Source organism: Dipteris shenzhenensis, chromosome 33 (assembly GCF_047967505.1).
Source record: "Dipteris shenzhenensis isolate YYH24624 ecotype China chromosome 33, Dip_SZ_1.0, whole genome shotgun sequence".
In the NCBI taxonomy this organism is placed as follows: domain Eukaryota; kingdom Viridiplantae; phylum Streptophyta; class Polypodiopsida; order Gleicheniales; family Dipteridaceae; genus Dipteris; species Dipteris shenzhenensis.
This window is the reverse complement of record NC_141628.1, coordinates 39597766-39618998: the sequence shown is the minus strand read 5'-3', so window position 1 is coordinate 39618998 and position 21233 is coordinate 39597766. Positions and strand designations below refer to the sequence as shown.

At 41.8% G+C, this 21233-nt stretch overlaps 1 protein-coding gene across 3 annotated transcripts in view; it reads left to right on the top strand.

The window, feature by feature from the left end:
- Nucleotides 1–15744, top strand: part of LOC147880101 (PX domain-containing protein EREX-like) — a 40003-nt gene extending 24259 nt beyond the window's left edge. For 2 of the 3 annotated variants that reach the window (XM_087371937.1, XM_087371935.1), the window contains 6 exons: nt 3546–4009; nt 4113–4277; nt 4373–4615; nt 7148–7354; nt 14322–15034; nt 15367–15744. In XM_087371937.1, coding sequence (XP_087228063.1) covers nt 3546–4009; nt 4113–4277; nt 4373–4615; nt 7148–7354; nt 14322–14606 — 1364 coding nt within the window. In that variant the 3' untranslated portion in view covers nt 14607–15034; nt 15367–15744. The remainder of the gene's footprint in view (nt 1–3545; nt 4010–4112; nt 4278–4372; nt 4616–7147; nt 7355–14321; nt 15035–15366) is intronic. The other variant, XM_087371936.1, reaches the window with a different exon arrangement.
- The last annotated feature ends 5489 nt before the right edge of the window (nt 15745–21233 follow it).

Below are 21233 nucleotides of genomic sequence, written 5' to 3'. Positions count from 1 at the left end.
CAGTCAAGATAAATAGCCCGGTTCCAGGGTGGCTCTCCTATGATCTCTCTCGGTGGTGGGGGCGGGGTCTCGAGTCTCCGTTTCTCTGTATCCGACAGCCATGTCGATAGTGACACCTGTGATCAGCCGATTCCCCTGAATATAGTTGTGATGGGCGTACGTGCCCTGGTCCATCTTTGCACAGTGCACACCTGCATCTCTGGATCTATCCGATACGGAGTGGGCACAGGTGGAGCGACTACAGGTGCTCATGCTATCACGGATGATTATAAGTAAGCCGTTAGTTCCTCACCAGATCATACAGGCTGAGTTTGGGTCATCTCCACTACAGCTAGATGCTGCATTTCAGGTTATCACATATCTGGATTCTATACCGAGTTAGAGAGTATGGGGATTACGCTCTCGGATGCAGGAGGCTGCCATGGTAGGCATTGTCTTCCTCTATGACACTCTCAGTAGGAGGTGACCAGAGATCTTGGTATGCACGCACAGAGAGATGGTTTGAGAGGTTGGGACTCCACATGGACAGACTCCCTCCCTTCCGATACAGTTTGGATGCTCCTTTCTACCCCCTCATGTCACACGATGTCAACCAGGTGATTTGTGAGAATCTGTTACAACTACACACATTCCGGACCTAGTTGGCACTGAGCAAACTCCCAGTGAAGCTTAGCTTCTACAGAGATTACTGCTTACATATCACAGATGAGGGTTTCATTGATCCACCAAGGTGCACGTGGATCCACTTACCCCACTCATTGAGGATCTCTATTGGGCAGTTCCGGGTCTCTTCACATAGACTTCGTATAGAGAGCGGCAGGGCAGAGTGTCTACCTAGGGAGAGGCACTTACGCACATTATGTGATATGCAGGAGGTTGAGACAGAGGAGCACTTCATCTTCAGGTGTCCCATCTATTATGAAATTTGCGGGCATTTCTACTGTCTCTTCATAGATAGTTATGGGGCCCTGTCTCGATTCCTCTCCTATCTAGATCATAGATGCTTGGCAGGCTTCATTCATGAGGTAGTTAGGCACCGCGAGAGGATACTTCAATCACAGAGACATGAGCAGACTTCTTCCTTGGCAGATGCCTCCCAAAGCTCTTCACGAAGTTCTTTCAGCCCCCCAAGACGAGACCTCGACATGATTGGGACTTAGTGCCAGTGACTCGACAGCTCAGACAGAGGGTAGACGCATAGATTACACTCAGGGATATCGCCTCCATGTTCACCATCGGAGCCCGTCCGATAGGGGTTACTGTAACCCTTGTTAGGTGTAGAGCTATGACCAGGAGATGTCACAGGACTGCACCCTCGAGTGGCCGACATCACTCTATCGCCGACTTCCTGCCTCCAGTGCCTCATTCACCTATGATGTCTTGATGAGGATGATGATGATGATGTGACTGATTTGTAGTTCGATCACCGACATGACTATGTTGTACTTAATACGTTGTACTTAATACTTAGAACTATCATTCTGCATTATTTTTACATTATGCATTGGTGTGGATGCTCGTTTAGTAGCTCCACCCTGGTCCCTCACAGCTTGATTGTACTAGGGTTTCACAGTCTCATAGACCCATTAGTCTTCCGAAGACTTTAATAAACTTTCTTTCTTTCTTTCTGCTCGTCGTCGCTTGATCCCACTGACCCACTCAGCCCTCATATCATCTATCTCCTCCTCATCCACTTCGATATGTCCAGGGGTGGACTCACTCCTCATCCACTTCGATATGTCGAGGGGTGGTGTGTAGAAATTTGTACCTGTCGCAGCCTGCAGGGCTCAATCTAGCTCAGCCTCATTTGTCATTGTCTTCTCCAGCTCTCTGACACAACGCAACAAGGTCTCTCTATGCTGTCATCTCTCCATCAGATAGAGACCAACACAAACATGGTCTTGGAAGCGAATCAGTCGGGATAGAGGCTCAAACTCGTGTCCCTTTTGAAATAAGCTACGATATCGTCCTCGGATCTCATAATGTATGGGGCAAGTACATAGGAAGTGCCAAAGTGCACACTGCATAGTGTACAGGTCCGTTGCTTTATGGGTGTATCTGTGGCTCTCCCTGCCTCAATCCTCAGCTGATGGGACGAGACCTGCATCTATTCGATGACAATCCTCAAAGAATGTGGGACTCGTCTGTCCTCCAAGTACTAGGGTTTGATAATCACTTCATTCACTAAATACTCTCAGGAAATGATCACGGTGGAGAACTCCTAACCCCCCCCTTCAAAGCCCGTGACGTATGAAGTTGGAGTAGGTCCAACTATATAATACGGTTGATCTCCTCCTGTCGGATCAGATGGTCAAGGGGATCTAAGTTGTACTCAAAGGGGGAAGGCGGTCCATCTGGATGCCTCGGCTGCGAAACCATTTGGATATGCGTGCATACCAAGCCATGCTAACCCCACTCTTGGCTAGTCGTGTAGATAACTCTAGTGCCAATCTCGGTAATCTCCCTTGCTTGTTACATTAATTGTGTCCTTGTACGTTTGTTGCATTCTTGATTATAGTAGCCATTTTGGGGGCACTCTCAATGGGAGTTTTCTTGGTAGATCTAACAATGTAGATGGGGGACATATGTGGTAGTGTCCAAGGCTTCTATGATGGAGGTAGTTGCGGCTTCAATTATTGGGAGGCTGGGCGATGCGTAGGTTGGTGTTGTAAAAGTAATCTAGATCATGGCGATCTTTCCATTCCATTTTAGACAATTCAGCTATGCGTGTAGCCTTTGGGCAGGAGTGATGTGCCACAGCTAGTGATGTCTGCATGGATGATAGCCAGTTTTAGTGGCTTTTAATTGTGTGTTTGGGGGTATGATAAGAGGCCTCTATTACGGTAATCGTATGGGCCTGCACGTTTCCTGTGCTAGCATTGAAGTTTTTAAAAGAAACTGCAGACCACCTTGTTCAAGTGCAAAGACCTCGCTATTATAGAAGCTAGTTTTCAACTAGATAGCAAAGCCTACCAAACATGGAAAATCTTAAGGATAATGGCCACTTTCCTGAGACTGAGGAGAAAGTAGAACACATATTTCAAAAAGCATTTATGAAATAGATAGATGGCAATGACGTGGGATAGGCTTATGATAGAAAAGTGCCCTTTAACAAGTACATAGTGAATTTTAGAGGAGTATTGTGGAGCTTAAAAATATAATGGATTATTGTGAGATTTGAAGTTTTGTTTCTAAAAGATATTGTAAAGTAGACACTAAAAGGAATAACCTCAAGGTCTTACAGGAGTATTATCCCCCAAGTATACAATCATCCAGTGTACAGAATTGGAATTGGTTTAAATACGTGTTTAAAAATACAATGGACTAGTGAGATTTGTTTCTAAAAGACAATTGTAAGGTAGACATTAGAAGAAATAACCTCAAGGTCTTACAAGAGTGTATTATGCCCAAGTATGCAATTATCTAATGTACAGAATTGGTTTAAATACGTTTTAATAGGACTGGTTTTTTGTGATGGTCATTGTTTTGTATAGTCTCTGATCCTAGGTACCTTTTTTTGTGTGGCATGGACGCTATTTGATTAGGTCAAGAAGACATTGATAAGCAGGAATTACGAACTCCACAAGCAGATAATTTTTATCTAGATCCAGAAGAGAGTTCCTCTTTGAAAGATATGATTTCAATTCAAGAAGGGGATAATTTGGAAGCATCTTCTGTAATATCATATGGTGATGAGAAGGCAAGTTCTTGGCATCGGCGTAGACATTCAATAGATAGTAATGCAAGTGAGTTGAGCTCCACCAGTGGGAGCGAACTTTATTTCACTGCTATGGCTGATGGCAGGGATCAAGATTCAGAGGGTTTGCCTATCCTAGATGCAGACATTTTGAAAGCTGTACAAGCTCTTTTACCTGTAGATCAGAGGGGAAATGTTAGAAGGGCTCTAACCACCTTACAGAGGAGACTCACGACAGCAAAAGATGATATGGAAGATTTGGTTGCACGGTTCAATCAGGAAACTGCTGTAAAGGATTTCCTTTCAACAAAGGTACATAACAATATGGTTTTTTCATAGACAAGCAGCTGGGTCGTTTTTAAGAGTTCTAAGCAATGCGTCAAGCTAACCACGAATGCTGTTGTTTAATTGAAAGGTAAGAGATCTTGAAGCAGAAATCCACAAGCTGCGAGAAAAGAGCAAGGAAAGTTTGCAACAGGCAGTGTCCATGGAACGTGAGGGGTACACAAACCTTCAATGGGAGCTTGAAGAATCCCGGGTTGCCCTCTTAAGGGCTGAGGAGCGAGCTCGATTAGCGCAAGTAAATTTTCTTATTTTAATATATCCATGTAACTGTTCAATCATATTTTTCCAGCTGGCACTTTCATAACTGCTACCAATAAACTTTTTGGGCAGGATGCCAGAAGCCAAACAGAAGAGCGGCTACAAGCTGTTGAAGCAGACAACAAAAAGGTGAACCATGAATTATTGGATATAAGGGGAAAAAATCAGATTCTCCAGGTAGACAGGGACAATATAAAAGCAAAAGCAAGGGCTGAAATAAAAGTCCTTGCCAAGGAGATCAAAGCTTTGAGAACGTCTCAGCCAGAGCTCAAGCAGAAGTTAGAGCTGGCCTTGAAAACAAACAGGGAATTGGAGGTACAGAAGCAATCACTCACTGGATTTTCAGGCATTTTTTGTGCAATATGCTATCGTTCTGCCTTTATTTTCTCCTCATAGTTTGTCATCCTCTCTAGCAGTCCCTACCCAAATGTTGGCTTTAGTAGAAGAAACAGGCTGCACAATTGCTATTTATACAGCTATGGCTCTCACGAAGCAACCAAATGAGACATCTGGACTACTAAGGCAAAAAGATCATCTAGAGCTAGCAATAAAATGTGGAATCTATCCTTTTCTGATGCCATTGCATTTCTACACTTATTCGCGACTGAAGTCTACTACCTCCCTTTCATTTTACAACTTGTTTGTGCTTTCTGATTGTACTGACATGGGAACATGACTGAGCTTGCCACCATCATGGAAACCCAAATCATCATGGTGCAAATAAACATGTATACGTATCAGCCAGATTGTCTAAGCATCTTTTGCATAGAAATGCTCATTTGGGAGATAATAAAATGAAATCGTATATCTTCACAAGCACTTTGTAGCTTGAATGAAGATAATGTGGGCTACTTTTTGATTAGCCTTCTTCTTTAGTGCTAGCCTCTGTTACGGCTGACTCTTGCCTTCACCTCTGGAGTGTTGACAGAAATTCAGGAGGAAGACTTTTGTATAATTGGATGCTCAAGTATTCTGGGTGTGTGGATATGTATGTGTGAGAGTGTATGTTTATACTTTGGTCTACAGCCACCGTTGGGCACTGATGATGTCAGTGGGGATGTCATTGTAGCCCTGCTATACTTGATGGAGTTTATGGTTTTCAACCTTGTGATTGCCATGACATTGAAACTGCACTATGGGTGTGTTCTCAGAGCGTAAGATTGGGCATTTTCTAGATTCATCTAGATATATGTATACATATACATGTGCACATGAGAACCAAGACTTGTAAAGTAAAGTTTTGAGTGATGATAATGTGTTATCAAAACAGAGGAGAACTTGTAACTTTAGCTTTAGCAACCAGTGCTGCAAATGAAATTGCATCTGAAGGTGGAGAAGGGAGCTGTTGAAGGCAAGGTTGCAAGGATGCAAGGGGAGCAGGTCACTGGAGGAGTGCAAGACAGCAGGGGAAGATGCAGTGCAGGGAAGGGTTAAAATTGCAGAAAACAGAACAAAAAAGTGAAAAAAAAGAAAATCCGTTTCACTGCAAGTCTTTGTTTCATTGAACTGTGGTTGCTATTACTTTAGAATTTATGTGGAGTGGCCTAGTATCCTAGGATGATCTAATATACATGGCTAACTTTTTCAAAAGTGTGAGCATAAATTGTTTCTGAGGTTTTTCTTCTTCCAAAAGTCTATGTTTCTGGAGTCGGCTAGTAGGATTCTTCTCAATTCATTGGCCCACACAAGAAATGAGAAGACTTCTGTCAGATCTAGGAATTCTGGACAAGAAATGGCTGTTGTTTTACTCCAAAAACCTCAGTCGTCAGTAATTTCAAGTCTAGAGGTAGCACGGGTCAAGGCATGCAGATGCTGAGGGAATGAAAATTATAATAGTAAGGTTGTAACATTGTGTGCTTAAGAAGCACCAGGATGTTATGCCCGTGGGGTACTAGTCAGACTGATTTTGGAATCTCCCTCATGCACCACCTGTTTGAATTTTCCCCATCGGGTAGGGGCATGCCTCAAAGTAAGGACAATTGCCCTGAAGGATAGCATTTTCCTTGACAGATAGCAGCAGATAGGGGCATGCCTCAATTAAGGGCACTTGCTTTCATGCTGACATGATCAATCATTGGGGTGAATGTTAATGCAGTTTCTGTGCATGCCGTATTGGAAGGTAACACTTATGTGTCAACAGACTGAGCATGTGCTTCTGTCCCTGTTATGCTTATCCTTGTGGGCACACACTTACTGTCCAGCCATCCCTAACCATTTTGCTGTTTGAAGTTAACATGGCTGCAGTGTAATCAAGTCACCTGACTTGGGTATGGGTTACCCTGTGGCTACTAAAAGCATTATACTAGAAAGACTTTCCAAGAGATGGAGTCTAGGAGCTGAAAAGGAGAAGAGTCTGGAATAGAAGATGCTATCTTGTGAGTCATGTGGCTGTGCTTTGTATTACGGCTGATATGCCTGCAGCAGTAGTGACTCCAGTGTAGGGATCTGAGACTCTGGATCTTTCTTTGAAGGGAAGATAGAGTCCCAAGTGACATTGTCCCTCCTGTGGTCTGCATTGCATCACAAGAAAAGGCCGGAGCTAACAACAGTCCCACAGTTTCTTGTCTCATGATATCTATTTGACAAATAAGAAAAAGCCGGGGATAACAACAGAGGATGCTTCTCTCCTCATATACTAGTTCCAGTCTTTCTAAAAGGTTCAATTCATGATTTGCTGTTTCTTTTGGTCAATGCTTGTGAATTTTTGCTGTCTTGGATTTGAACTACTGTTTCTCCCTTTCTGTAGTTCTAGACTACTTTATATGAGTAGCGTTTGTGAATGTTTTCTTTTGAGCCTGAGTTTTTTGCAGCTTCCTATCTGTGCCTTACTGTTAAGAACTTTTTCAGATACAGATGCGACAACAGAAGAAGCAAAAAGAGAACACAGTCAAAATTCTACAGGACGTGGGTGCTCTGCGTGAACGGCTACAACAGTGCACAGTAGATTTTCTGGCTAAAGAAGATGCACAGTCAAACACCAATAATGATGCTGTTACAGATGCTGCTGATTTGTTGATGACATCTGACAGCCGTATAGGGCTTCTTCTCGCTGAGGTGGGTGTCTGACTTTCTTATCTTGCTTTGATTGTAGTAAGTCAATGTTCATGGCAATTCTGATCAAGCTGAGACTTTTGACGGAACCCTATAGGCCCTGAAGCTGGATCAATAATAGAGTAGTCATTGAAATTGCAAGTTAAGGAAAGAAAGACAAGCTTCCTGCTCCATTCATAATGAATTGTCATGTGTTGCTCCTATTAGTATGATAATTATGAGGTGTTTAATGCCTTGATAAAAGTAGAATATGAAAGTTTATATATAATGGGGGTTTGCGTGTACCAAGCATGCATTCATACACGTCTTTGTGAGAGCCTATGTTCATTAAGTGGGCTATTTGTGTGCGCAGTGTGCACCAACATTGGTTCTTCTTTGAACCGGTTTTCCGGGTTCATCTCTAAATCTCTAATTTCCCTACATCCTACGACTCTATGGCTGATTTACAGGCCCTCCTACAGCTTTGAAGTTGTAGTAAGCGCCCCCTGATGGGATATCTCAAGGTGTATGCCCCAGGCACACCTTGGTTTCTATGTGCACAGTTAGGTGCCCATAAACACTGTTAGGTGGTGGTAGAAGCCACATAGGATGATTGAGAGAATCTAGGAGCTGATTGAGGAGATGATTGTGGAGCTCAGAGGTCATCAGTGATGTTAGTGATCATGTAAGAGGTGCCTACTTAAGGACCTCACCTTTCTTCATTCCATAAGCAAGAATTCTCAGTTTGTGTTCACTCCATGTTTTCCTTTCAGTTCACCAACATGGTATCGGAGCCCTTTGATCCTCCTTGAGCCCATTTGTGCTACATCATCTTCTTCTCCATCTTCTTCTTTCTCACCTCCATCTTCCATCTTCTCTTCCAAAGTCGATTTTGGAAGTGAGAGTTCTCTTCAAACTTGCACTCTCAGCATCTCATCTTTCAGGAGAGTCTTCCCAAGGTCAGGGCGAATCTGCAGAACGAGCTATACAAGCTATCTCGCCATTTTCGGGGCGGCATTGTCTCAGGAAGCTGCGTCGACCTTCTTCCTGGTTCTCACTGTGGAGAGCAACATTGTCTAATTCCTTTCAGAGGGAGCTGGGCGACATCACGACTTTGCTGCTCATCAAGTCTGAGCTCATTGGGAGCAACATTCGGGTAGATTTCGTCAAAAAACCAGTCCACGGTTCTTCTACAATGCTAGGCGTCGTGTTTATCTTCTACGCGATTCCTTTCTGAGGGTGAAGCTCTACATGTTTACCTTCCTCTCCAGTGCAAAACCCCTCTGAATTTCGACCTCTACATGACGAATTGGAGCAGATTTCTGAGCTGCCTCTTTGGCCATGAAAGCTTGACTATGCAAGTCTAAGTTTGACTTTGGACAGTCAAAGTTTGATTGGTAGTTTGACCAGGATTTGTTTTCAGTCTGCTATGCTCATTTTCTAGCATCTACTTGGTCATCTTTTGCTTAGACATCTTGCATAAATGTTGCTCTGACTAATTTCCTTATGCTTTGACATTTACTTAAGTCACATAGAGAAATTCAAGTCAAAGTATTCAAGTAGTTACTCTTTGAAGGATTATTTTTTATTGCTCATATTTCACTTTTAAGGCACTAGACACTGCCCTCGGGTAAGACCTTGCCATGGAAGCTAAGACCTTTTTTTGAGAAGTTGGATGGAACTAATTTCCATACTTGGCAAACAAAAGCCAAGTTTATGCTTTTGAAGAAGAACATATGGAATGGAAAGAAGTCTACAAAAGGAAAAGCTAATTGGTTGATCAAAGCCAAAAAGGAAGCAACTACAAAGCCAAAGACTGCCAATCTACTTCCACTTGATGTGCCTCCACAAGATGAGGCCTCCTATGAAGATTATGCCTTTTGAATCATATCCATATATGCTCCAGATCTCCCTTTTTTATGTTGAGTCAAGGTACTCAGCTTGGATAGTCCTTCAAAATGAATGAAATAAACTATTGTGTTTTGTAAACACCTCTGGTCACCATATGATGTAGGCCATATGTATGTGTTTTGCTCCATGGTACCTCCTGTAGACATTGTGTGCATGTACATGCAGGGGAGATAACCATTGGAAGGTCTTTTGTATCCCTTTTGTTTACTTCACACCCTTGGGAACCCCTTGCTAGCATGAGAACCTAGCCATAGATTTATCCTTGACCACCATGATATGGCATGAGAAACTATGAGACTAGATGTATCCTTGACATAGCGTGAGGCATTCCCTTGAGGGGGGGTATGATGGGATATCTCAAGGTGTATGCCCTAGGCACACCTTGGTTTCTATGTGTGTGTGCTAGAGGCACAGTTAGGTGCCCATAAGCACTGTTAGGTGGTGGTAGAAGCCACATAGGATGATTGAGAGAATCTAGGAGCTGATTGAGGAGATGATTGTGGAGCTCAGAGGTCATCAGTGATGTCAGTGATCATGTAAGAGGTGCCTACTTAAGGACCTCACCTTTCTTCATTCCATAAGCAAGAATTCTCAGTTTGTGTTCACTCCATGTTTTCCTTTCAGTTCACCAACACCCCCGTGACCTCTTTGGTGGGTATTTCTTTCCCTATCCTATTCATTTCTTACTCTAGGCTGACCTACCTACGTGCATAGGACCTATCCTATGTGCCGGTACTACTCTTTCTATGAGACAGGAGCCTCCTGCCGATAGAAGGGGTGGCAGATGGGATGCGACCATACGAGTGGTCACATCTCATTAAATGTGTCCCTTCGATTCTCCCTAAGACCTAGGTTAACCTTTAGACCTTAGGTACTAGGGTTTCTAAGGTTCCTTGACCCCTCTTCCTACACTTTAATTATTCTAATCCCCTTTTGCCCCTAGGCATTGACCTATAACTCAACATAACCCTTTTTCCTTCCTATCTCACTCAATATGTCTCCGATTTCAGAGCCATCTGAACGAATGTCCTTGTCTTGTCTAATCCCATTGATTAGCATACTAATTTGGGTATTACTAGGTACTCATGTCATTACATTCCCTGTGGCTTAATTTTTAGCTGTCCTCAGCTAATAACTAAACAAGGTTTAGTTCCTATCATGAATAGTGTTTGTGAACTACATGCAGAATTAATCACTATAAATTTTCTAGGGCTCCAAGATAACCCTTATCTCTTTTGTTTGCTATCTTACCACTCACCCTAATGCTTGTAATGCAATCCTAATCCCTTAGGTTCATTTTATCTTATGTGTTCATAATAATCAAAGAAAAGATAAGAATATTTATCTTTGTTAGCACCCTATGGTTTTCCTTCTTGTCCTTCCTTTGGTGCACCTCATAGAAATTCTCCAGCAAAATCAACAAATGGTCTAGTCCCAAGTGACCAGCTTAGAACTTCTCTTCTATTGGTAGCATTCCTCTTGATATCTTCGAGTAATACGTTGAGTAATACATTGCCTTCAGTTTCAGTTTACCAGGCTGAAACAAATTAACAATTGGGTGGTAAGTCCAATTCTCAATCCATTACAATGTATTATACTCTCAAAGAGACAATTTGTAACCTCCTTCAAGGATCCAAATAAAGTGGCCTCCAAATGTGGAAAACCCTCACTTACTCTTGGGTACCCTCAATCTCTTAGTTACTCTTGATACTTTCAAAGTATCCTCTTAATTAACTCTTGGTACTTTTCAAAGTACCCTCTTGCTTAACTCTTGGTACTTTTCAAGTACCCTCTTGCTTAGCTCTTGGTACTATCAAAGTACCCTCTTGCTTAATGGCGCCACTATGAACAATATTTTCCTCTTTCTCGCTTTTCTTTTCTTTTCCATCTCTTACTCTATAAAGTTATACCTCTCCAAGATAACATTTAAGCACATCATAGGTATCAATTTTCTAGGAACATTTTACTATATGTGCTTGTAATAACTATTGCAACTACATTCTCTTTCCTAGATTAATACTCCAATGTAGGTTGTCCAAAGATTGGACATATTCATGCAAAATAGCCAATAACTCCTTTATACTTTGATTCAATACTTCGAAGCTTTCAGCTCTCAAAGGTTATAGTAGGCCTGTAGTAGCTACCCACCCCTACGAAAAATCTCATCTCATGAATGTTCTTGGGAGTAAGTCACTCTTTGACTATTTTAGTCTTCTTGGAATCCTCCATGATCCCTTTCATAGAGAGATTTCTCTCGACAGATTGTTCAAGAAGAGTATTCAAATGGCCTTCATTATCAATCCTATCCACCCCTTCCCTTGACGCTGTTACAAATAAATGAATTGCAGAAATTCAAATGAGAGAGTTCCTTCACTCAAGGCACAACATGATTTTCCGTTTAGAGGTGCCCAGCTCTAGATTCACTTCAATGGTGACAGATTTGATTTGCAGCAGCTGATTCAATTTGCACTTGATTCGCTGAACAATGTCAAATGTGACGCTGGTCTTGGACCAGCGATTGCCATCTGTCAATTTGGCTGCTTCTGTCATTACACTTCGTTAAGTGTACCTTCAACCCTGCACTTCAATCTTAGTTGACTCAACCTCCGTTGATTGGATTCAACATTTAGCATTGGACCTCAGCTTTGCTTGAACACATTTGTTCCTTTGCTCTCGACCCTGTTTATTTGATCCTTGTAGATTTGCCTTTGCGCAATCTTTTTGAGCCTCTGAATCACGATAATATTTTGCCACTCGACGAACCTTTATCTGGGGGTAAAACCCTGGCCATGCATCTGAGTGACGATAGGGCTGCATGGTGTCATTGTGGGGATGTGGGACATCGTGGGGCTTCCAACATAGGGCTTTGTTTGCAACTATGCATTGCGTACTTAAGCTTCTTTAGTCGTTTGAGATGTCCTTCCACAATCCTTTGATTTCTTGCTTGGCTATGCCTCTTCTCATCAAAATCAGCCGATTTTGGACTGTCTCGACCTCGAACACTTGATTTCTTTGTTATATTCAAGGGAAGGCACTCGGGCTGCATTAACCCTCTCAAAGGCATGGTATGCCATTATGTGTAGCATCCACCTCGATTTGGACCTCATCTGGTTGCGTATCTCAGTGTCGCTGGCTTCATGCTTCTTAGTTCCATCTGTGATGATCTCGGTCATGGTCTTGATCTAATTCTTGCCGCTTCAACAGTTAAAAAATCTGTTGTATTGTCCCACTTTAGACAAGCTTGAGGGGGCACGACTTCTTCATGTTCGAACCTTTGTGCTTGATCGTGCTTGATCGAATACCGTCCAACGTGTAACTCTCCTAGCCTTTGAAACTCAATGTCCACTCCCTCATCGCATTTAATCAGTGAAGGCAAGGCCTCGCTATGTCGTTCCCTTTGCAGATAAATCCTTGGGTGATCCACATGATCTCCTCTTTGCTTTGCCTGGAAAGTGGCTATGATACCAAATGTAATGAACCGGTTTTCCGGGTTCATCTCTAAATCCCTCCATCCTAAGACTTTATGGCTGATTTACAGGCCCTGCTACAGCTTTGAAGCTGTAGTAAACGCCCCCGTGACCTTCTGCAAAATTCCTTTTGGAAGAGACTTTGCAAATCCCTCAGGGTAGAAAATCACTCTTTTCTTTTGGCTCTCTATTTACGGAGGGACTGCAGTGAACCAGTGGAAGGTCGAGGTTTGAGGCAGATTCCACATGTACTCGTTGCCTCTCCGTTGATGAGTCTATTCAGCATTGCTTATGGGACTGCAGGCAGACATGCGATTATTTTGAAGGGGATCGCCAGACTTTTGAGTGCTTTATGCGTTCTCCTTTTTCATGACCTAGGGCTTGGTAGCGTAGCTCTCTCTTTCGGGGCCTCATTTGTTTTACGAGAAGCATGACTCTTCTTGGGCTCTTTTGGTTCAATGACACTTGGCTGAGTCATGTTCTTTGGACAATGTTTGTGGCTCTATGTACAGACCTTTGCATGCAATTTGTGGATACTTTGTGGGAGATTCTAGTGAGCATATCAGCGTGGCACATTTGGAGATCCAGATGTACAAAGGCTTTGGATGGTTCCTAGGTCCACCCTATACATTTGGGGGACAGACATGGTACATACCTTGGTAGCCATTTGGGGGAGCACGCAGGGATATTCACGAGCAGCTTCTACCAGGAGGAATGTTTTCTTGAGGGAGTGGTGTGACTCCCGAGTCCCCATTCTTCTTGGAATCCCCCACAGGGTTGAGGTGACATTTTCAGCCTCAACCTTTGATATTGTCTAGCTCTCATATAGGAGCTTGATTTTTTCCTACTTGGGATTTTGTTCTTTCATGTTTCGCACGGTGTATTTTCCTTTGAGCTTTGCTTCGGAGTCTCATTCATATTTAATAGAATCTATTTCATAGATTCTGTTGAGGAGCCTCTATGAGTAAGTACAACCGAGCGACTTGTACTCCGTTGCATTAGCATTAAGAATATGATTCTAGCAGCAAAATATGGTGTCTTTATCTGTCTATCCTGAACATGACAAACTGCATGATGCCTCTACCATGCACGATTCCGGTTGGCCACACCTACGTGCTAGCTGATCACGCAGATACCCCCTTGTTGAGGAGGCAATTAGAGCTATCAAATTGCCCCACTTTGGATTTACACCATTACAGCTGGGCTATTCCCTCAAAGGGATATCTTAATTACATATTTTTTGAAAATGGTTGAATGACTTGGAAGAGCTCATCCTTATTGACGAATGTGTGTCAAATCTGTAAGGACGATACAATTTTCTATTAGAAACAAATTTTTTATTGCAAGCATTTCATCAAGTGTGTCCCTAGATGAAGGTGTCACTTTTGATGGGCAATACATGTCCTTATCAAATTGCTTTTTCAACCTTCATGTCCACTTTACTCCCTCACTTTGACCATTGACTCAAGTTTAAGAATTGCGTGCAACTCAATCTAGTGTGTTGACGGACCTGCAGAACAGTAAAACACATTCATTTCTATGGGCGCTGAAGATATGCCCTTTTGTTCTTTTCCCTTTACAGGTGTTGATTATGTCACCTTTTAATCATGCAGGCACAACTTCTTGCAGATGAAGAAGATGAAGATGAATTAAGTTGCCCGAATCTGAGAGAGACTGAAATGTCTAATGGTGTCAATGACTATGGCCGCCTTTCAAAGATTGCAGGGAATGATGAATCAGTAAGAAAGATGCTGACAGAGATTTTTATCGATAATGCACATCTGCATAAACTTGTAAATTCTTTAACTTTGAAGGCATTATTGACTGATTCAAAGCAGCAGAAAGGGGAGCTAAGTGAAGCATCAACAAGGAAAACTGTTTTGAATAGATTTTTATAGAGCTTGTGTACAGTAGGAGTGTTGCACTATAAAGAGATGAAGTGGGTGTAATCATATGTGTGATGTCCGGAAATGACATCTCCAATACATGCGATGCTTTGTCGTACAACATGGTCATCTCAAAGATGCAGAGGATGCCCTGACATCCGAAAAATAAGGGTTCATGAACGGATTTTCAGAATGATGGATATCAGCATCATAAGGAGATGCAGCCAAGTAAAATTCAATACAAGGCTGTGAAGACTGTCACCAGATCAAGTTTACCCCCAGATGATCAAGCTGTGGAAATTATGATGAACCAATAAAGATTAGTGCATATAACAGGAAGGAGAGAAAATAAGTCGATGGGTTGGATCACCAATCGAATTTCAGTTAATCCAGGACCATGCCTTTGTGTGACCAGTGGCTGCTGCATTATAAAATTTCAGGTACAACAATTATGTCTGCAAACATCAGTTTTCTCTGTAATACTAATATTGGAATTCAAAATTTATCCTATGCTTAGCATTCACCACTTGCACCTACAGTTGTCCGATGTAATTTGATACAATAGCTGCTGACATAATTTCATTCATGGCCCATAATTTCATTCATGGGCCATTGGATTGTTGTTTGTGAAATCGTAGTAATATATCTCTGAAGAATTTTATAGCATCAGTGCTGTATAATAGTTAATCAAAGGGCCTATGATAAAACAATGTTGTCTTTGTTGAGCAGCAAGCTTTCTGGTTGTTTACAAGCTTTCCCTTCGTATTCGCAGGCTCTATGGATGGTACTCAGAAGCGTGTGGCACCATATGATCCAGAAAATCCCTTTCACACGTTATTTTGGGATGCATGCACCGTTGTAACACAATGCTTGAATGGAGAGAAGATATTAATGAAAGTACTGAAAGGTTTGAATTTTGATATAACACCAACTACCACTGGTCTCTAATCTTCAGCAAATTTCAGCGTCTTGTAAAATTGAATATGAAATGCGATTCACTTGCCTTTTTGTTGAATCTATATAAGCTTCGAAGTGCAAGGCATTCAAGCCACTATATTGTTAAGTGCTAACAAGGTGAATGACCTTGTTAAGATGACCGTTTTCTATACAAAGATCATTGTAAGCGAACCATTTTTGAAACTTCTTTGGCATGCCACCATTGTATAACCTATGATAAACCAAATGGGACTTCTCTTTCAACAATGTTATGCGCTGATGTCGGTGGGGATGTCATAGTAGCTAGTCCCTGCTATGCATGATGGAGATTATGGTTTCTTGTGAGTGATTGTCATAAGATTGAAACTGCACTATGTTTTCTTTTTTCAGAGTATGAGTTTGGGCAGGTTCCTGGGTTCATCTAGATATATACAAATGTTTGTCTAAAGCCAATTGTGTAAGCTTTGTCATGGTACTTCCAACAAGTATGAGTATGATTGCAAGGGGGCTGACAAATTTGCAATGGATCAGTTAAATGGGTCTTCTCTCTAATTGCAATTAATGAAATACATCCTAATTGTAATACATATACGTGCTCATTATATCAAATTGTAAATTGCAGGCCTGAGCAGTTTTTAATTTTGGGGTTTTTGCTTTTCGGGATCTATAGTGAGGGTTTGGGATTGATTTTAACTCCCACCTCAGTGGTTTTTTTAATTTCTGGGTTTGTTGGGAGGTTGGTATGGAGACTACTCTCCCACCTCTTCTGTAATGGTCTGGTTTTACTGTAAAAAATCTATGTCAGGATTTATATGTTCTGTGTTCTAAAATAAATTAACAAGACAGGTTTAACCGGATTAAATCAAGTTTCCTAACGCCTATAGAATTTTATGGTCAAGTTTTCTGACAAATCGATGATATAACTTTTATCTTTGTGCCTGAATTGAAAAGTCTCGGTAGTTAATATTTCCCCTATTCTTTCTAATGATTATCTACTGTGGATTTCAAATAGAATTGGGATCTGATCTGATGTAAAAAACTTTTTCCCTGTGGATTCTGTCTGTTTTGTGATGTAAAAAACTTTTCCCCTGTTTGTTTCTTTAATGTGCAAGATTAAGTTTGTCTTCCTGTTTTTGAACTTGTTGGACAAGGTTTTTGGCTTATTCTTGGGTGATTCTTTTGTTGCAAGTTCCATTAATGGACTCCTAGTAAATAGGAATCATGACACCTTGTTGATTGATTACTTTTTTCTTCAAGTCAAAGACTTTTTTGAACTAAAGCAGATCCACGGTATCCAGATTAGTTTACCGTGCTCGTGTTGTGTTTGCCATCTTAGTCTTCGGTTGGAAGGACTGGCAAAGTCGTGATCACAAAAGAAACATGATATTTTAAGTTGTACCTCTTGATCTACTTCAACATGTGGAGATGGAAGCTGATCCTTCATAGCATATTTTGTTAAGTACCAACCAACTCACCTTCTCTGTGAAACATAAGTGATTTTCACGTTTTTGAACTTGTCTGACATAATAGGGCTTATTTTAATTTGTGAGTTGAGAACTGAGGCCAATTGTCAACGAGTGTTTAAATATGCTTATTCATACAGGCTCAGCAATGTGTTGTGTTTTGATAACCAGCAGGACTTTATTACAGGCAATTCATAATCTGCATGATAAATTCATGGCTTAGCTCCGTGTTGATTGTCACGAGTGGCGGCTGCTCACAGATTATCCTAAGTTCCAGATGCGCTAATGTTTTCTTCAGCGGCACCTCTTATGATCGCGCTACCATCTTCAAGTGTTTTTCTTCTATTGAGCATGCTAACATGATGACGAATTGTCTCAGAACATTCGTGTTTGAATTCAAGAACACGATCATATTGGAACAAAGGACTGTCCTGAGTTAAGGCTACACACATAGGTTGTTGAGCTAATCCAATTCGGAGGACTGGATTAGCATGCATTTTCACCTAAATTTCATCCCAAGGATCGGCTTCAATGAGCCTATAGTGGGCTTTTGTATTTAAAAGAGTAGTTAAAATGGTTGTGTTTTTGTGTGGGGATAGGAGTTGGACACCAAGGACTGGGGATCGGCTCATTGTTACAGTTGACTAGGGAAGGGGGGGTCAAGCTACATAGGCCCAGATATTAGTTTCTCATTGGCCCAAAAACTATCTATAATCTCTACCAAAGGGTCAGTTTGTGGTAATAGAGGTCTATAGGGGGGGGGTGTGTAATATTATTTTACAAATGCCACATGGTCGCAATGTGATATCCAAGCTTCCCCTTCCTAAGTACTTTGAACCACTATTGTAAGCTTTGAGTACCCTCATCTAATATATAGCTGCGTTAATCTCCACCAAAGGGGCTGACTGTAAGGACAAGACTTGCCACAATAGAAGCCCTCAGATACAATCTATGTGAGCTTGAATACCAACTTATGTATAGAGTATGAAAGGACTCCTTGCTAACCAAATATTCCACAAACCTATCCATTTAAAAAGTATGAAAGATGATCAAATACTCTGGGTTATCCAACCCTTGCGGAATCTGCCAAAATCTAGTCTTTAACTATTATGGGCTGATTGGTCGACGGAGTCCATATGCAAGAAATGAAATCCCACACCTTCATTGCCACCGAACATGAAATGAAAATATATGGAGAAGTTTCCAAGCATGTAGTACAAAACACACAATTACTAGAGGCAATCCGTTGCCTTTGTAATTGGTCTCCTATGGGTTGGCCTCCCACTAGCATGTACACCTTACCCTGATATGGAATCTTAGAGTACCAGCCCTATAAAAGTACTTTCCTCCACCAAACCCTACTCTTCCCATGCGTGCCAAACCTGATTAGCCTTTTGGATGAGGCAGCACCTTCTTTTCACCATTATATGGTACACTTGATTTGTTGTGTGCTAGACTATGTGCTCAAGATTTCAAAATGCCCAATCTAACCAAGATTGATGGTCTTCCACTTGAGGAATTTCACCAAATTATGTCGATGTTTGGGGTTCTTGGTAGCCATGTGATGCCTTTTGGATTGCTGCACAATGTGCCAGGCACTTACCAAAACATTCATGAATGATTCATTCAAGAATCTACTTTTAGATGAACTAAACTTCAATTATTGTAGGTCTTTGTCAGTATTGTCTAGATCTAATTTGGCATCAATATTGTCATACCTTGGTATTACATATCTTCTTGCCACATACATTTAGACTCTCATAGATGAGCATTAGAAATTAACCAATAGTTCAATAATTTTGGAGGAGGGGATTAGGACCCCTCTTGCCTACCCAAAATAGGGTTGGCTAATCTATCACCAACTTGTTTGAATTTACCTTTGGCAAGGAAAGTCCTTGTTCCACATAATGCCTATGTATTGGTATCCAAAGAAGTAATATTCTATAGAATTTAGGGGGAATGTGATCACATCCTTCAAAAAATATTTGAGGGACTTCCTAGAGGTGTTCTTAGATGACCTGTGTGTACATTCTGCATGGGATGACCACCTCAAATACATCATACTTATATTTGAGAGGTGTTGCCTAAATAGGATTTCTCTCAATCCTCTTAAGTGCCAATTTTGAGTCAAACAGGGGTGATATTAGGTCATGTTGTATCCAAGAATGGGAATTCTATGGATTACAACAACATTAAGCTCATCTTGGAGTTACCACCCCTATCAATGCAAAGGGTGTGCACAGATTTACAGGGCATACAAGCTAGTATGATACGCTCATTTATAGCTATGCCAAGATTGTGCACCCTTTATACAAGCTATTGATCATATTCAACTGGACGGAGCCCTACCAAACCTCCTATGAGACTCTTAAGCTCATCTTGGCTTCTAGTCCTGTCTTGTGAGCATCAAACTAGAATTAAATATTCCATGTGCACATAGATGCTTCCAAGCTCACCATAGGGTTTATGTTGGCACAACCAAGAGAGTATAACTTGGGCTATCCTACATACTTTGCAAGTCGCCAGCTAAACGATGCGGATATGGATTACATGACTATGGAGAGGGAAGACCTCACGATAGTCTACCCTGTGAATAAATTTTGTCATTACTTGTTGGCAAACAAGTTATGTTCTTCATGGACCACCAGGCGCTCCTTTATCTAGTAAATAAACCCAACATGTCTGGATGCATCAAGCAGTGGATGCTCATTCTTTTTGAATCCGGTTTCACCATAGCGGTCCGCAAGGGATGCACATGTTTAATGGCCGACCATATGTCCGAAATCCCCAATGGAGAGCCTGCAACTAGGGTGGACGATGATCTCCTTGTTGCCCTGTTATTTCTTGTAGACCGAATACTAGAATGGGCTGAAGAGGTTGGTCATTTCTTGGCCAATAGGTTGCCACAAGACAAGGCCCTTAACAAAGAGAGGGCTTGAAAACTCATTAAAGATACAACACCTTACTAATTAATAGCCGGCCAACTATACTGAATGGGTAAGGATGACATAATGCACTATTGCACGTGTGAGGATGAGTTCATAGAGGTGTTGGAAGAAGCCCATTTAGACATTGCACGATGATACTTCATAGGAGAGCTCACGGCTAGTAAAGTACTACAAGCTGCATCCGCGAGGATGAGTTCGTAGAGGTGCTAGAAGAAGCCCATTCTGGCATTGCAAGAGGATACTTCGTAGGAGAGATCACAGCCCATAAAGTGCTATAAGCTAGCTTATGGTGGACCACTCTCTTTTCAGGTGCAGTCAAATTTGCCAAGCGCTATTGCCCCTACTACGGCAAACTTCCATATCTCATAAACAAGACTATATGCCTCTTATGGGAGTTCTCACCCACTGACTAACCCTTTGAGAAGTGCGGCATTGATTTCATAGAACCTATCAGTCCATTAGCAAAATTGACACAAGCCTAAAATATTATCGTGGCTATCGATTGCTTCACCAAGTGGGCAGAACCCAAGGCTACCAAGAAGGCCGACACACGAGCGACGACCAAATCTCTCTAATACAAACTCACCACTACACTCTTGGTGTATCGCACGACATACAAAGTTGCGACCAAGTACACACCCTTTAGCTTTGTGTTTGGGGTACAAGCAGTAATGCCCATGGAGTTTATAGTTTTGAGACAGACTATCAGAAGAGGCCATTCTCGAGAGGCTAATAGAGCTCGAGAAGCTCAACGAAATGAGGTTGAGAGCACTATACGGCATTAAGTTCAAAAAACTTTGCCAAAAAAGGTGGCTTGATTGCCGCAATCTAAAGGACAAGGACCTTAAGTAAGGAAACCTTGTGCTATTGTATAGCAAGAGGAATGCTAAGCATAAGCTTAAATATCACAGGATGGGTCCATGTCGAGTTGTGGAGATCACGCCGCAAGGGTCATGCCACATTTCAACCATGATGGAGTCAAAATGGATGGCTTCATTTAACGAGAGTAAACTTAAACATTGTTACGGCCCACAGAATCTCCAAAAAATCCAAGCCATCCATCAAGAAAGAAAATAAAAAAGAAAGTAGCCCGCATGAAAAGGCAGGCAATAGAAGAGGCCCATGTCCCCCAAACCAAAATGAAACAACTAGGGCTCATACCAAATTACAAAGCATAGTAGAAGGGCTAAAACCTCGTGAGGATCTAACTATTGCCCCTGCTAGATTGCCAATGGACCTTCAGCTATGCAAGGAGACGATCTGCTCAATTGAAGCCTTTGTGGACCCCCATG